General features: G+C 34.8%; 1 protein-coding gene across 4 annotated transcripts in view; it reads left to right on the top strand.

Moving 5' to 3' along the window:
- The window catches only part of WDSUB1 (WD repeat, sterile alpha motif and U-box domain containing 1), a 127,495-nt gene continuing 109,255 nt past the window's right edge, over positions 1–18,240 (top strand). For 2 of the 4 annotated variants that reach the window (XR_008911213.1, XM_016433646.2), the window contains exons 1-4: positions 1–275; positions 3,107–3,239; positions 3,357–3,777; positions 6,465–6,649. Coding sequence is in view for 2 of the 4 variants with exons in the window: in XM_016433646.2 (XP_016289132.2) it covers positions 3,380–3,777; positions 6,465–6,649 (583 nt within the window). In the remaining 2 variants the exon portion in view is untranslated. The remainder of the gene's footprint in view (positions 276–3,106; positions 3,240–3,356; positions 3,778–6,464; positions 6,650–18,240) is intronic. The other 2 variants (XM_007494208.3, XM_056793914.1) reach the window with 2 other exon arrangements.

The following is an 18,240-nucleotide window of genomic DNA, read 5'->3' as shown; positions in this document are numbered from 1 at the left end:
GCTGCTGCACCTCCCGCCCGGCCTGGCCCGGCCCCGGGGGAGGTGTCCTCTTTTTCCTCCTTCCATCCAGCTTCACCTGTCAGGCTACTGTAACATTTCTTGGCTCTTGGGGGCAGCCCTCTAAGGGCGTGTCCCCGTGAGCCGCGCCAGTAGCGCTATCCCCTAGGCAGGAAGGGTCCGCCCACGACAGCCGGTATGGAACAACGCTGCGGGAAGTAGTCGCAGCCCCGGGACCCGCTGACCGGATGGGGCCGACATCGATGCCATCGTGACAGGTGGGGAGCGAGGACGCTGGGGACGCTGGGGACGCTGGGGACGCCGGTGGCGCCGCCTCCCTCCCTCCGGCCCCCTTCCTCTCCTATCCAAGTGTGCGCGACGCGCGGTCATCTCGGCCGCTCCTCCCTTCCGCCCTTGCGCCCCCTACCCCACTGGTCGGGCTAGCTGGGCGACCGGCCCTTTTGTGGGGTACAGGATGCACTTTACCTTGGCAAATAGGCATCCGGGCAGATCCAGCGGCCCTTGGCCCTGTAAACTTGGCGGAAAACCAAATCTACTTCCCCACCCCCATCCCACCCCGCTGCGTCTGGTGTGGCCCCAAGTGCAGCCTTTTTGAGGGGTATGGCGGGGGCTGAAGGGACGTGGAAAAGTGGAGGTGCAGTCATTCCAGGATTGGTTCAAAGATCTCATTTTCCCCAAGCTTCAAGTTTTGCAAAAGGCTTTTACAAACATCTTGTTTGGTCTTCACAAACTACCTTGTGACATTCCTATTTTACCGAGGAGTAAACGGAGACATTGTTTAAACGACTTACCCAGGGTCTGATACTGGATTTGAATTCAAGTCTTCCTGTCTCTAGCTCCAGTTTTACCCAGCGGCTAGCTGCCTAATTGCTTTGGCCTCTCCCCTGAGGATTAATTTTGTTTGTCTCCTCTAGATGCTGTTTGGACTCACAAAGAAAGGCATTCTGGCTAGAAGCCTAAGCCCTAGGCTCTGGCCTGAACTACCCAGATTTAAGTGGGACCTCCGGGAATTCAGATAAACAATTCTTCTCATTAAACCAAATCCAGAATTAGCCCCGGAATTTAATTTAGAGGTCACCTTCGGGTTAGTTCTGGCATTGAGGTTAGAGGTCACCGTTTTAGCTGGAAACCTCAGCCCTAGAATCTGGCCAGAAATACCCAGATTTAAGTGGGACTTCCCGGGATTTCAGAATTGTTCCCCTCATTAAACCAAATCCATTCTTAGTCCCGGGATTGAGTTTAGAAGTCTCCTAGAATATAAGATGTAGTTCTCTGGCAGTGGAGACCAAAGTTGACCCATTTAAAAAGTTTGTCAGTTAACCAAAAGAACCAAAGGTTATTCGCTAGATTATTTTATTTAAATTGAAATAACTTGGATAGCTCAAGAATATTATTCAAAGCATTATATTTCAAAGAGTTTGAGAATTGTTTACCCTTGAATCTTACCCTAGATATGATAATGTGAAGAAACCGGTTTAATGCTACTGTGATGCTGAAGAGCTGGTTTTGCCAGTAATGTGCTACAATTTGCACTAAAATGATTATGTTTTTTAGTTCTTATACAGTAAGTCTTTCCATGCTTTTTGGTATTCTGATTTTAAAAACGCTTTTATTACTCTAATATGTATGCTTAGGAAGCAAATGCAAAAGGAAAGGAAAACAAATGAACTATACCTCAGCAAATAGGCAAATAAAATCTCATATTAAAAATTAGTGCTATACTTTTATGAAAAGTCAGTATAAAGTTTGACTGTACTTTTCCCAGAAGACAGCAAATGACTGTACCAATGTAAGCTGGAAACTATAGAGAGCTCTCAATGGAAAATGAACTGCAAGGCATACAGTCACTAGGGAGTACCTCTGCTCAGGGATTTATGTGGTTCTTAACCTTGTATAAGTTAATAGATCTTAGTCATTTGAACTATACCATAAGCAGATTCATAGCCAGTGCTCTCTTGATTTGGCATTCAGTGCTTCTTTCATTTGATCTTATCTAAAAGGATCCCAGGAGCAATTGTCCTGCCAGAGATAGCCCTACTGAAAGGGTGATGTAGAAGTGTGTGTTTGTGTGTGGGTGGGGGAGGATGGAGGGTGTCAACAAGTATTATTTGTCAAGATCTTTATTGGAGAAATGGTTTTGGTATCTGGCATACCTTGCGATACCTGGCAGCAGATTTGTGGAGAGTTAAAACTAAAATATAACTGATTAGCTCCCCCAAATGATAATTACTGCCACATTTTCTAACAGCCCTCAACTGTTGGCCAATTCTTTTCATTTCTTTCCCATGTTACTTTTGTTAGAGTGGTTTCATATACAATTTTAATGACATTAGATTTGGCTAAAAATAAATATTTATATATTGTTGAACTCTAATCAGTGAACAGTTATAACAAGAGATAACTGACTTCCTTGAGGTAAACTCTATGTTTGGAATGAGGCATACTTTGTCAGATGTGGCCATTGTGTTGATTTGCTTTGAAAATGTTTCTGAAGTCGCACTGGAGTATATAGCCTAAGATCATTTTCTCCATTCATCTTGTCTTTGACAGAAGCTTTTCAGTCTTTGGGCTTTCTTCAGAATTGGCCGGTATTAGCAAAATCTTTTATACCATCCAGTTCTCTTTCTAGCAAATGGTATATATCACAAAATGACATTTTAATGCCGTCAGTCTTTAGTTGCCTGTCCCATATTTTCTTGCTTCTCTTCCTTTATTTACATTGCTTTCTATAGCTGAAAGGCCTCTCCTGTCCTGCCATTAAAGCCTATCCTTTAAAACTTATCTCTAGGGTTCCTTTTTCCCTGAGGTCTTTCCTAACTCCCAAATTTGTAATAACTCCCACTTCTTTTTTTTTTTAAACATTTTATTTGGTCATTTTCAAACATTATTCATTAGAAACATAACTCCCACTTCTCTTTGAACTTAACATATACCTTTGTACTTATTATGTATTTTAATTATCTTCTAGTTATATGTGCATATATCATGTGATGGATCTTCACCCGAAAGACTTAGGGACCTTGTTTCCTAAGCATTATATCATCTCCCAGAGCACTGAATAGGCTATTTTTTAATTTATTTTTTTAAGGTAAAGGAAAATGAAGAAGAGAAGGCATTTCAATTTGACAATTAAGAAGTCATTGGTGGTGATCCTTATCTCTATTTCCAGGAAGATTAATTTTTCATTAAGTAATTTAAATAGCTATTTTCATCTCAAATAGGTATGTAAGACAAAATATTTTAAATACATTTTGTTCATTTGACAAAGATATGAGTTGTATTTATCTGATCACTAATAAGGAGAGGAATTTTATTTACTTATTTATTTTTAATTGCAGGGTAATTGCTTTACATAAGGAACATGGTGACACTAATTCATACACTAGCAGATCATGGGGATGATGTCAATTGCTGTGCCTTTTCTTCTTCCCTTTTGGCTACTTGCTCCTTGGACAAGACAATCCGTCTCTATTCATTAAATGACTTTAATGAACTCCCATATTCTCCACTAAAGGTTCACACATATGCTGTCCACTGCTGCTGTTTTTCCCCCTCAGGACACATTTTAGCATCCTGTTCAACAGATGGTACAACTGTCTTATGGAATACTCAAACTGGACACATTTTGGCAGTGTTGAATCAACCCAATGGCAGCCCTGTAAGGGTATGCAAGTTTTCTCCGGATTCTATGTATTTGGTGTCTGGAGCAGCTGACGGCTCTGTGGTGTCATGGAATATGCAGACATACAAGTTGTTTAGGTATGAATCCTTTTGTTTATTTTTGTTAGATTAGGAGAATAATAAGAAAATTGTTAAAAAGCTGGATGTTTAAAAGTGTTTTAAAAACCCATTATTTGGAGAAATTGTAAAGGAAAAACTCAAGAGTCACCAGCCATCAGAAGATCTAAAAAGAGAAGATAATTATCCAGCATAGTTCTTGTGATTTTGAATATGGAAGATTTGGTCCTAAGATTTTTACACTTCTGAGTTTTTGGACCTCTTTGTAGTATATGTTTTGTTTTTGTATTACTTTTTCTAAATATTTTATTTTGATTGTTTGAAAGAGTACTTGTGATTAAGAATATCAGGAACTTTATCACTTATAAATTGGAATGGAATGGGACCGAACCTGAACCTACATTAATATGGGGAACTCCTTATTAAGAAACTTACCAATGCACATAGTACCTTTCTTCTCCCCCTGCTCATGGAGCCATCTTCAACCCTATTTTAAAAACATGTTTTAAACATTTATTTTTTTCTTGGTTTTAAGTATTTGAATTATCATATTTTGTAACTTTAACTATATTCATTGAAAAAAGGAAGCTTCATTTAGGTTTTCAGTGACTCTAGTTTTTTTTTGCTCCCAGTTTATTAACTCTTCAGATGTTTTAGTCCTCCATAGCTATGAAATGAGGAAATGTTTCAGATGATCATATTTGTGCTTTGATAAACATGCCAGGAAAAACCAAAGCTTTATGCCCCCAAATTTTTTATTTTCCCTTTTTTAAAAAGCACTGATTATTACTTATGAATTAGAATGGGATAGGACTAGACCTGTGATTTCACTGATATAGAAAACTCCTTATGAAGAAGGGAGTATTCATCATAGACAATGAATGCAGATATACACCTCTCTCTCACTTGTAGACTTAAAGAATTGCCGGGGCACTATAAGGTTAAGGAGTAGTCACTCAGAGTGTTTGATCTGTATGTAGGACATGAACCTACTTCTTCCTCAAGACTGGTTTTCTGTCCACTATGCCATACTACTTTTCTGCTTTAAAAACATAAGTTTTAAAATAGTTATCACTTTAAGAATATTTGTGTATTTATTTATTTGTTGTTTTTTTATTTGTCAAGATGAAGTAGGACTGTTTATGTGTAGGGGAAGGCCACAGGCCTTGGTTTATACTGGTGTATTTTTAAGATTAAGAAGACTAACACTAAAGCTCTTCTCATTGTGTTTCATGTAAATTTTCTTTAAATAAAAATAATCTTACTAGTCATTTGGTTTTCATTTATTTCAAATTTTGCCTTTAAGATGAAACCAAATTTGAACATTCCCTAAGCAGCTATATTAGTTATTGCCACTTCTTTTATTAACTTTTTATATAAATATACAACTCATTTCTGTTTTCTTCATTAACTAAATTGTTCTACCTCTGTTCTTTAAAAATTCTGTCTCCTGGCCTTTTGAAAATTATTCATTACTCTAGCAGAGAACCAATTATTCTCTAATTTTGAAGGTGGAGGAAAGTAGTTATTTTCAAGCAATATTTAGAAACATATAAAAGATTAAATAAAAGATACTTATGATAAAATATTACATGAATGAAGCATGATATATAGTTAACTTTATCTATGGGAAACCTTCTTAAACTAGAGATGATGGCTTATGTCGTTGGTTCTTAAGTTTTCCTAGTTTAAGTTTTAGCTAATAATATACAAGATGGTGTATAATTTAGCCACTGGATGGGGCACTCCTCTAAATGCTGTTTTCTCTAATTTTATTTTCCTAATTGAGAAGATTAAGTATGTAATTCTCATAATTCCTTACCTTTTTCCTAAAGACAATTTTAACTTCAGCACTGTTTTTGTGAGATAAATTTGAGTTAGGATGAGGTAAGTGAAAAAAATTGTTGTTTTTAAGTGATTATTTGGAAGAGTGGAGGCTTAGGTGGCTTTTCAAAAAACTCACAACTAGTGTGTTATATAATGTGAATATGGTAAATTTAAATTTATCTTTGATTAGGACTGGTTTTGTAGTTATTTTTGAAGATATAGGTACAGTTGTTAATATTGCCTGTATTTGCTATTTAATTGATTATATTGTATTTGATTCGTATCACTTACTTTGACATCAGTTCTTTATGTAAACTCTGCAGAAAAAGATAAATATAAATGAGCGTTAGGTTAGGATGTACACAATTTGGACTTGAAATGCATTATTTGAGATAACAAATTTCTCACTTTATTTTAAAAGAGCTTACCTAAATTTAATCAGACTTCTTTTTCTTTTACGTAAATATTGATTGTCTCTTCGTTATAAAGGAAGAGTAAATAGCATTTTCTTCCCCCCTTTTTTTTTAAAATAACCCTTACCAATACAGAGTATTGATTCCAAGATGAAAATCAATACTCTGTATTGGTTCCAAGGCAGAAGAGTGGTAAGGGCTAGGCAATAGGGGTAAAGTGACTTGCCCAGGGTCACGCAGCCAGAAAGTGTCTAAGGTCAAATTTGAACCTAGGACCTCCCATCTCTAGGCCTGGCTCTCAATCCACTGAGCTGTTCAACTGCCCCATCCCCCCCCCCCATTTCCTCTCTTTTTAAATAACTAGCATTTATGATTTTTTATTACATTGGATTCCAGCTACAAATTATATTTTCAAAGCAAAAGATTTTTGAAAACTAAATTTATTTATTCTTTAACTCTTTATTTCAGGTGTGGCAGTGTTAAAGATGGTTCCTTGGTGGCCTGTGCATTTTGTCCTAATGGAAGCCACTTTGTTACAGGATCATCATGTGGAGACTTAACAGTCTGGGATGATAAAATGAGGTGCTTACATAGTGAAAAAGCACATGATCTTGGAATCACCTGCTGTGATTTTTCTTCACAGCCAATTTCTGGTTAGTCACTTTACTGTTTTAAGTATACGTTCCTTATTTTCCTTTCTACTAATATTGGGTTCTTTTATTCATTTTCTTTTTATCATTATTAAGTAAGAAGAATGCTTTCAATATTAAGTTCTCAACCCTATTCTATAAATTCTTTTTTCTTGTTTATCATAAAGAAATGCCATATGAAATGAACTAAACTAGCATGTCTAGGATAATTAAATTGCTAATGTCATAAACCCCAAAATTATTAAATATTGTTATGTGAGAAGAATATTGCTTTATCATGTTTTTCATGATATAACCCTTCTAGATTAGAATTCTATGAAATACTTTGTATGTCATATTTTAAATTAAAAAATAATAGATGCAGAACTTGAACTAACATGTGACGTTTGTGTTTTTGACATTTTAAATTTTAGTTCCTCATTTCAGCTTAAAATTTATTAGTCAGTTATTCACTTACATATTCATTTCAAGCTTAAAGCTAGCAGTGTGTTAGAAGAGGAAAAACCAGCTGTGTCAAGTGACAAGTGTGCAGAAGTGGTTAGTTCTGATTTTGATTCTTCATTCTTGTGTCACTAGCTGCCAACTGGTTTAGTTTGTAACAGTTAAATTAGTATCTCTAGTAAAGTATTATGTTTATAGAGGTTTATTAAAGATTATTAGATATCAAGGAAATAAGAAAATACAGAATAAGAAATGGACGTGTCTAGGGCTGAATAGCCCAATCATAGCCACTTACTCTACATCTTGAGAGATGCGTGTGCTTAGAAGCAGAAGCAGAGAGAGCAAGTAGACGGTACAGTCAGTTTAAATACGAATTTTGTTCTCAGCCCAGGTGGGGATCTCAGGTGAGATTATAGGGCATTCTGGAAGTGCCAAGGACTTCTGGGGATTGAAGTCTGGGGTTCAAATCTCCATTTTTATATACCCCTGTTTGATCATTATTGGGAAAAGTTTCCCCAAAAAGGATCATGAAAAGGTAATCAACTTAAAGATTACAATAATTTGAGGATAAGAGGAAAAAAAGAACAAAACCAATAATTGCTAGACACATTGACAAAAAGTCAGTTAGGGGGCAGTCCCCTTTGGCATGAAAGTATACATACAAATAAATGTTCAATCAACCACACCCAAAGTTCGTTCTTGATCTTCTTGTGCAGCTTGTGGTCTGGAGGCATCTTCATGGTGTCTTCTCCAAACAGTTCAGTTTCTGGATTTGGAGAGGTAGCATGTTTTTAACCTAAAATTCTTCTCAAAAGAAATTTAAGCTTTGCAATTTAAAATAATAATATTTTTACATTCCTTCCCTTTAAGAGGGTGATTGAAAAAACAAAGGATCATTTAGGGATGCATGGCTGAGTTATGAGGTATATGAATCAATTGGTAAGAGAAATTAAAAAGACATCAGAAAAATCCAAATAAAAAAAGATAATTTCTGGATGAAAATACAGACTATCAAAGTCTTAGGTGTAAAAATTCCAAGTAAAGGAAAAATAAATCTATAACAGGTCCTTGAATCAGGGCCCAATTAAAATGATAAAATGATATAAGCAAAGTAAGCATTTACCCAGTCAGTAGCCAGGACTACAGAAAGTTTGCCACACTATGAAAGACAGAAAAGGGACTAGATTATAGGAGCCAGGTTAGGAGCCAAGTTTGGGATACTCATCTGTAAGTATTTTCACAAAGAGTGTGGATACAAGGAAGGCCTACGTCTTTACAAATGTTAAGCGTCTCAACCTTGAATCTTCACACTAGGTTCAAGTCCTTTGTATTGTCTTAGAAGTGCATCAGTCCTTCATGTATTGGTTTCTTTGGCCCTGTGCAATGGCTCTTTTGTATATCTTGTCTTGGAATCAGACAGACTCATTAAGCAAAGTCCTATAATTTTTTTTAAACAATTAGTGGCATCATTTTTATAGTCTCAAGCTTTTGAGGCATGTATTAACAAATGTATTTTAACCTTATATTACTGCTAAATCAAAAAAGTTAAAGGAAGTCTTAATACTGATGACATGTGCTTCAAATATGAAAAGGAGAGAAAAAAATAAACTGAAATAGTATTTTGCACATGCAAGAAAAATATAGTAAAAGAGTTTTAAAAATAAAGATGTGGCTTATAATCATTGACACACTGTGTCAGCTAAGAAAATATAGAATACAAGACTTTCTCACGAAAAATGAGATCCATTTTCTCTTCATATCTGGCCATGATCTACTGTGAGTACAAGCAAATGAATTTCACAAGGTAACACTTTTTTTTATAAAGAACAGTAGTACAAATGTGTAGGTATCAATATCCCCAAAATTCTCAATAGTCCAGTTAATTACAATAGCAAACAAACCCACAATCATATTTCACATAAGTTGCTGTATGGCATTTTTAAAAGCCTATGAACTGATGGATATTTGTCACAATATTTACAGATGTAGCAATTCTTTCAACCTTGGTAAATATATTTAAAAACAAATTAAAACTTATTTTGGGTTTAGACCATCATTATGAAATCAAGATATCATTCTGGTGGAAGTAAAATGAGCTGAAAAATTATAAATGAGTGATGCTCCTCTTTGGGGAGTTTTCCAAGGGTACTATATGCCCTGGGATTAACTTCCCAGCTTCCATTCACATTTTTATAAATGCAGGAGTTGGAGATTAAATTTGTATTTCACTTCAGCTACTAAAATGGGCCTTACCTCCTTGTTAGGGGCAGGCAAAATGACCAGAGATTGTTAAAAACAATTCTAAAAATCATGTCTAAAAAACCCCTTAAAATCAATTTGAGATATTTAGCTCATTAAATTTTCCAAAGGTTGTTATATAATTATAGCAATGTTCTGATGGAGTCCATCTATCCTCTATGTGACAATTTGCAAAGTCAAAAATAGAAAAGTTGTTTTTATATGGGCTTAATAATATTTGTTCAGTATAGTTATAGGGGTAAAGCAACAGAATTTAACAGTAGTTAAAACCCAGTACATTAAAATGATTCAGTGTAACAGAATAGTATTGAATACATTAATATATGAACTTAAAATCACAAATTTAAATCTTAAACAAAACAATCAGTAAAATGCAATAGAATACAGAGGTTTTTATAAAACATTGGAGTCTGAAAAGCCTTAAAAATATAACCTCCAGTCTCTTTAAAGTTCCTTCGGGTTTTTTTTAAATTATCCATTTAGATGCCTATTGTCAGAAGGCAGAAAATTGGTAAGGGGTAGGCAATGGGGATTAAATGACCTGCCCAGGGCCACACCGCCAGGAAGGGTCTGAGGCCAGACTTCAACCCAGGACCTCCCGTCTCTAGGCCTGGCTCTCAATCCACTGAGCCGCTGAGCTGCCTCCCCATTGTGAGGGTGTGTTTTAGGAATCTCAAATTCGGCCAAAGAATTGCAGGGAGTTGAAATTTTCTCCTGACTCCCAGGTGAGCTAAGTAAATGAATCAATACAGTCAAAAGATATCCTTTTAAAGTCATGCTTGTAAGTTCCTGTTTGGAAAAGTCTCCTCCTCTTTCTCCCCACCTGTGATCCCCTGCCCCCCCGCACCCCCCCCCCCCGTCCACGTGGAGGCTAATTGTAGCCTAAAGAAAAATCACCCCCATTTTTACCAGCTGGTGGAAGTGAGTTCTGGTCCTGGGGTGATGAGTGATTTGCGCAGAGGCCAGAGTTGCTGGGGCTGGGCGGGCCAGGACCAGGAGAGCGGATCTGGGTTAAACAGGTCCACATTGCAGGAGCCCAGAAGCAGGTCCAGGTGGGCAGAGCTGGGACCAGGTGAGTGATCTGAATCAAGAAAATCTGAAGTGGCAAGCAGGCAAGCAGGCTTGAGCTGATTCAAGAGGCTTTGAAGAAACGTAGCTTAGAAATCATTATCTAGGCTATCTTTTTTTTTTATTGAGGTTATTCTCTCTTTTGCCATATAATCAACCTATATTTTTCTGACATATACTTCTTTTTTTTAAACCCTTACCCTCTATATTGGAATTAATACTGTGTATTGGTTCCAAGGCAGAAGAATGGTAAGGGCTAGGCAGTGGTCAAGTGACTTGCCCAGGGTCACACAGCTGGGAAGTGTTTGAGGCCAGATTTTAACCCAAGACCTCCCGTCTCTAGGCCTGGCTCTCAATCCATTGAGCCAGCCAGCTGCCACCTCATATATATATTTTTTAATTAAAAATTTTTAAGGGTTTAATTAAAACCCTTACCTTCTGCCTTGGAGCCAATACTGTGCATTGGCTCCAAGGCAGAAGAGTGGTAAAGGCTAGGCAGTGGAGGTCAAGTGATTTGCCCAGGGTCACACAGCTGGAAAGTGTCTGAGGCCAGATTTGAACCTAGGACCTCCCGTTTCTAGGCCTGGCTCTCAATCCACTGAGCCACCCAGCTTCCCCCATATTTTCTTAATGATATATTTTATCACTGTTCTTTATGATTATTTATTTCAGAGTACTGACATATTATAGCAGAATGCTGTGATGTATCTCTCCATTGTCTTCTGAGTAATACTGATTTTTTATTTTTTAGGGACTATAGTGTTCTATGATTCATAGCCATACAACACTTCTTATGGAATAGTTGTATTAAAAAGAGCTGCATGCCATAAAGAACAATGGGCAATCTTCATCTTATTGGTTTTTCCTGTGTCACACTAAATTCATTTGGGTGTTACAGAACTTGTCCTAGAAAGGTCTGCATTGTTATTGAACATGCCGCTAAGCATCCTGCACATACAGAAGCATCTGGAGTACCTCATCATCTGTAGGGAATCTCTCTTCAAATTGAATATTATTTATTTATTTTTCTGTTTTTTTTTTAATTCCAAATTTTATAAAACCAAATACAACAAGCATTTCCATATACAAAGAAGATTGCACATAAATGAAACCATAAATCTCTTATATGTTTAGCTTACTTTTCTTCATATCTACATCAAAAATCCTATCCACAAATGTCCCAGGCCCTCTCCACTCTCCTTGAAGCATAGAAAGTATCATTCAGGAGACTGACATGTTCATTAAGTCTTACATGTTTTCATGTTCAATTTCTGAAGGTAACATTCACAGTTTATTCTTCAAGCACTAATTCGGTAGTTGTGTTAATGTCCTGTTGGTTCTATTCATTTTATTGTTTGTTATCTTGTATACTTCTTTCCAGGTTTTATAAAGAATTAGCCTGTTCATCACTTCTTATGGCGCAGTAGTATTCCATTCCAATCATATAATACAATTTGTTTAACCTTTCCTCAATTGGTGGGCATCTCCTCAATTTCAAGTTTTTTTGCCACCACAAAAAGAGCTGATCTATTTTGGAACATATGAATTCTTTTACTTTTTTCCTGATCTAGGGAAAGAGTCCCAGGGTTTTAGGATATATACAGTTTCTTAATTCTCTGTGTGTAATTCCAAATTGCTCTCCAGAATGTTTGGGTTAGTTCACAGCTCCCCCAACTGTGTATTAGTGTCCCCATTTTTCCACGTCCCCTCCAATATTTGTCATCCTGCCTCCTTATCATTTTAACCAACTTAATGGGTATGCATTGCTATCTCAGAGTTGTTTTGGTTTGCCCTTCTCTAATCAGTAGTGATTTAGAACATTTTTTTCATACACCTATATTTGGCTTTGGCTTCTTAATCTGAAAATTGTTCATATCTTTGGCCCCTCTATCAATTAGGGATGGCTTTTATTCCTATAATTTTGACAAAGTTCTCTCTCTATTTTAAATATGAGGCCTCTATCTGAGAGGCTGTCTATAAAAACTTTTTTATAGTTCTCTGGTTTTTTTTTTCTAATCTTGGTAACAATTGTTTTAGTTGTTCAAAAACTTTTCAATTTAATGTACTCATAATTGTCCATTTTACATTTCACAATGCTCTCCACATTTTGTTGATTCATAATTCCTCTCCTATCCATAAATCTGACAGGTAGTATGTACCCTTTCCTAAGTTCCTTATATCTCCTTTATATCTAGACCATGTATGCAATGAATGGTGTAAGATATTGTTTGTACCAAATTTCTGCCAAGTTACTTTCTAGTTGTCCCAACAATGTTTAGCAAATAATGATTTCTTATCCCAATAGCCTGTATATATGTTTTTGTCAAGTGCAAGGTTACAGAAATCTTTTACTACTTTTTGTTGTATGTCTGTCCTGTTCCACTGCTCTACCTTTCTGTTTCTTACCTAGTACCCAGGTAGTTTTGATAATTACTGCTTTATTATATAATTTAAAATCTGATAATGCTAGATTTCCTTTCTTTACATTTTTTTCATTATTTTTGATGTTATTGAACTTCTGTTTGTCCAAATGTGTTTTGTTATAAATTTTTTAAAACTCATAACTTTTTGGTAATTTAATTGGGATAGCATTGAATAAGCAGACTAGGTTAAGTAGGATTATCATTTTAGTTATATTTGCTCTGCCTATCCGTAAACAATTAGTATTTCTCCAACCAATTATTTGGATCTGACTTTATTTGTGAAAAAGTGTTTTATAATTATGTTCATGTAGTTCTTGTGTTTATTTTGGCAAATATACTCCCAAGTATTTTATTCTATCTATGGTTATTTTAAATGGAGTATCTCTTTATCTCTTCTGATATGACTTTGTTAGTAATATATAAAAACACTGATGATTTATATGGGTTTATTTCATATCCTGCTACTTTGCTAAAATTATTGAAGTTTCAACTAACTTTTTATTATGGCATTTGCAAACAGAGAATTTCTTCAATTTCTTTTTTTTCTCTTATTGCTGTTGCTAGCATTTTTAATACTTTGCTAAACAATATCGATGATAATGGATATCTTTGTTTTACTCCTGATCCTATTGGGAAGGCTTCTAGTTTCTCCCCATTACAAATATTTGCTGATGCTGAGAAAAAATCCATTTTATACTTATGTTTTCCAATGTTTTATAGGAATAACTCTTGGATTTTGTCAAAAGCCTTTTCTGCATCTATTGATATAATTAGATAGTTTTTATTATTGATATCATATATGTTGATTTTCTTTATATTAAACCATCCTGACATTCCTGATATAAATTCTGTTTGGTCACTATGATTTATCCTTGTGGTATATTGTCAGTTAGTTCATATTATTCTCCTTGTCAGTAGCAAACGAGCATACATCTTCCCCTTTTATGTTCCATCTAAAGTATTCAGAGAGTTTAAGTTGTTAGCTCTTTCATGAAATCTTTTAAAAATATTTAATTTTACAAAAGTATTATTTCTCCTTAAACTCTCCCCTAAACTGAACAATAAAGAAAAAGAAGCCATGCTAACAAAAATGCATAATCCAAGAAAACAAATTTCCCTTGTTGGCCATGTCCAAATATGTATTCCTTATTCTTCATTTTAAAGAAGTGAGTAGTATGTTTCATCATAGTTCTAAAGTCTTTCAAAGTTGTTTTTCTCTTTTATGTTTTTACCATTATTTAAATTATCTTTTGTTCTGCTCACTTCATACTTTATCAGGTCATAGGAGACTTCCCAGTTTCCTTTGCAATTGGGAATTTTAGAATTTCTTAGAATATTCCATTTGATTTCAATTAATCAAGAAAATTAAACACCTACTTTGGGTCAGGCACCATGCTAATATCCGGAGATACAAAAGGAGGCAAAAGACAGTCCTTGTCCTCAGGGAACTTACTATCTAATGGAGGAAACAGTGTGCAAACAAAGCAAGCTGTATACAGATAAATAGAAAATAATTAATGGAAGTAAGACACTAGGTTTAAGAGGGATTGGGGAAAGTTTACTGTAAGAGATGGGATTTTAATTGTTACTTTAAAGGAAATAAGAGAAGTCAGTAGGCAGAGAAGAGGAGAACATTCCTGGCATTCCTTGACTGGAGAGTATTTCTTTAGTTTCCAGTGTGGAAGTGTTACTCTAATATTTGTCCATTTCCTCTTTCCTTTATCTCTTTGGAGTATAGAAATAGAAATGATACTGGATACTAGTTTTAATGTCTAGAACTGTTGTACCAGTAACAGTGCACCAGGATGCCTATTTTCCATTAGTCACACCAATATTTGTCATTTTCCTCATTATCCATCTTTGCCAATCTGCTAATGTGAGCTACAACAAACCAGTTGTTTTCGTTTTCCTTTCTCTAATAATTAATGATTTAGAGCAGTTTTCATATGGTTATTGATAATTTGAATGTCCTCTTTTTAGGGAGCAGCTACATAGCTTAGAGGATTTAGAGCCAGACCTACAGACAGGAGGTCCTAGGTTCGAATTTGACCTTAGACACTTTCTGGCTGTGTGACCCTGGGCAAGTCACTTAACCCCCCCCCCCCCAATTGCTAGCCCTTACCACTCTTCTGCCTTGGAACTAAGGGTTTTAAAAAATGAATTTCCTGTTTTGAAAACTGTGTTCTTATGCTTTAATCATTTATCGTTTATGAAATGGCCTTATTCTTATAAATTTTAATCTATTCCTTATATATAGGAAATGAAATCTTTATCAGAGAAACTCACTTCAAAAGTTTTCTTTTTTCTAGTTAACCTATTTCCTTTCCAATTTTAATTTCATTAGTTTTGTTTATGCAAACATTTAAATGTTATATCATCAAAATTGACCCATTTTATCATATATAATCTTCTTTATATTACACTTAATCGTGAACTTTTTATCTGTATATCTGAAGGATAATTTCTTCCTTACTCCTCAAATTTATTTATGATAACATCCTTTAAACCCAAGACATGTATTCATTTGAAGCTTATCTTGGTATGTGGTGTGAAAAGTTAATCTGTGCTTAATTTTTGCAAATTGCTTTCCGCTTCTCTCAGTGACTTTTTGTCAAATATAAGGATGTCTTTACTGCTAATTAATAAAGTGGTTAGGTTTATTGAGTCCTTTGGCACTGTCCTCATTTGCTTATATATTTTGTGTTCATAATCTATTACAACTATTGAACTCTCTATTTTTTAAATAGTGCCAAATCATCTTACTAATGATTATATTTTATAATTTAATGTTTGGTACTGATAGCTTCTCCTTTCCTTCTTGCTTTTTGTATTATTAACCTTGAGAGTTTGACCTTTTGTTATTCCATATGAATATTATTTTTTTCTAGCTCTATAAGATAATCTTTTGGTAGTTTAATTATTACAATAGTAAATAAATTAATTTAGGAAATATGCCATTTTCTATTATGTTGGTTTTACCTATCCATGAGTAATTAATGTTTATCTAGTTATTTAAATTTATTTGTTATATTATATATTATAAGTTATTTAAATGTATTTATTTCCACAAGAGTGTTTTATAGTTAGACTCATGATTCTTATATATATATTTTGATTAGATGTACTTCCAAATATTTTATACATCCTGTAGTTATTTTGAATGGAATTTCTCCTTCTAGCTCCTTTTGATAGATTTTATTGGTTAAACATAGAAACTATAAAAATTTACGTGGATTCTTGAGTAATTTTGATGTATGCTTAGTAAGCATACTTTGAAAGAATACTTTTAAAACAGCTTTTTCATTCTTCTCTACAAAATCAAATACTCTTATAGTCAATTTATAGTAAGAATAATGGGGAAAGTTTCACTAAATATTTATTTATCTATTTATTTTTGGTTTGTTTATTTATTTATTTAAACTCTTTCCTTCTGTTTTAGAATCAATACCCTGTATTGGTTCCAAGGCAGAAGAGCGGTAAGAGCTAGACAATGAGGGTTAAGTGACTCAGTACATCAGTATCAGTACATCTGGGAAGTGTCTGAGGCCAGATTTGAACCTGGGACCTCCCATCCTTAGGCCTGCCTCTCACTGAGCGACCTAGCTGCCCTCTTCACTAAATCTCAAAGTCGATTATGATAAAGATGTGGTTCTCTGGAGTATTGCTTTTGAAAGAATGCCTATTCTCTATAGATTATTCTTCTAAAACGTATATAATGGAAAATAGGTATATAAGTTGTTAGTTGTTAGTACTGTCTTAGTTGCTTGGGGAATGGGGCAAGGACAGGAGATATTTACAACATGTAAGATTTTTCCACAACTTTGGTATCTTCTTCAAAAACCTTATAAACCTATCCCTCAGTGGCCTCATAGTTTTGTTGCCTCTAATATAGATTTCTATTATGTGTGTTTGGTAAAGTATAGCAGTTTTCTTCATATTTATGCTCATTAATGCCATTTCTCTCTCCTCTAAAAGTATATCAAGGCCTACTATATTAATATTAAAATCCAAATATGATGGCTCTGCTGTCTTTGAGAGGGAAAATGTATGTTGTGCTTTTGTTTTTTAGAGAAGGGGGAAGGGAATAAGTATTCATATGGTGCCTACAATGTGCCAGGCACTATACCAAGTATTTTTACAAATATTTCATTTGATCCCTACAATAATTCAAGAAATAGATGCTATTATCGTCTCCATTTAATGGTTTAAGGAAACTGAGGTAAATAGGGACTAAGTGATTTGTCCAGGGTCACACAGCTAATAGTTGTCTCTACTAGACTTGAACTCATATCTTTTTTATGTCAGATAAGTGCTCTATTGACTGAACTACTATCTCCTTATTAAAATCTTAGCATATCTATAAATCTTTTCCATTTTAATTTTGTTTGTATTCTTTCCTGTTTTCAATTCTTAAAAGCCCTCAAAATGACTTTTACTTAGTTGAGCCTTTTAGTCAAATGCATCTTTCTGTTATATGAAGCACTTATACTCACTCACAGGCTTAGGATCATACATCTAGAGCTAGAAGTTATCTAGTTCAGAGTGTGAAACAGCCTGTGGGCTGCCTAAACCTAGTTAAAATGTAATTAGGAAACCTTTGACAAAATAAATAAAAATACAATAAAACAAACAATGTTATTGTTTGGGATCCTTATATACAATTTAATGGCCCCCATTTCTCTTTAATTTTGATAGCACTAATCTAGTTCAACCCTCTTATTTTATAGATGAGAAAATTTAGACTTAGGAAAGCTAAAAGAGTTGCCCAAGATCACAGAGGGAACCTCAAAGGGAGGTTTGAATGAAGTCCTATGACTTCTTAGACTGTGTTCTTTCCACTGTATCATGCCACCATCCTATACCCTTTTTCATTGAGATTATACAAGTTTATACACCTTATAAGAACTGCCTGTTGCTCTCATGCCTCCGTTTGGCAAACCAGTCAAGTGTTTTCAGGCTTAGGTGCTTTGGGGCTCTCAGCCTCTGTGTTATTACTGTTGATTTATATCAGTTAAAACTAGATCTGAAATTATTATAGACTTTTTTTCCTTTCTTATCACCATTAACATTTCCTGTCACCATGAATTAGTTTGTTTAGATCAGAATGGAGTTGTTTTAATTGCATGCTATTTCTTTTACCAATTTTTATTCTACCCTTGTTTGTTCTGGCAAGTCTGCGATCAGACTCTTTACAGACAACTGATTAAGCAACAATTTATCAATAACAAGTTGTTTTTTTTAGATATCAGTAAAAATTTTTAATGAAAATTGAAATATTAAAGTTACTTTTGGTTCATATTATTATAAATTTTATGTAACAGCTTAAAATTTTATATTAAATTATTTTGTTTTCCACCTCATATATATTGCAAATAATTTTTAAAACTTATAAAATATTTGTTC

Source organism: Monodelphis domestica, chromosome 4, assembly GCF_027887165.1.
Source record: "Monodelphis domestica isolate mMonDom1 chromosome 4, mMonDom1.pri, whole genome shotgun sequence".
Lineage (NCBI taxonomy): Eukaryota > Metazoa > Chordata > Mammalia > Didelphimorphia > Didelphidae > Monodelphis > Monodelphis domestica.
The sequence above is the reverse complement of the archived record's forward strand: the minus strand, read 5'-3'. Positions and strand labels throughout refer to the sequence as shown.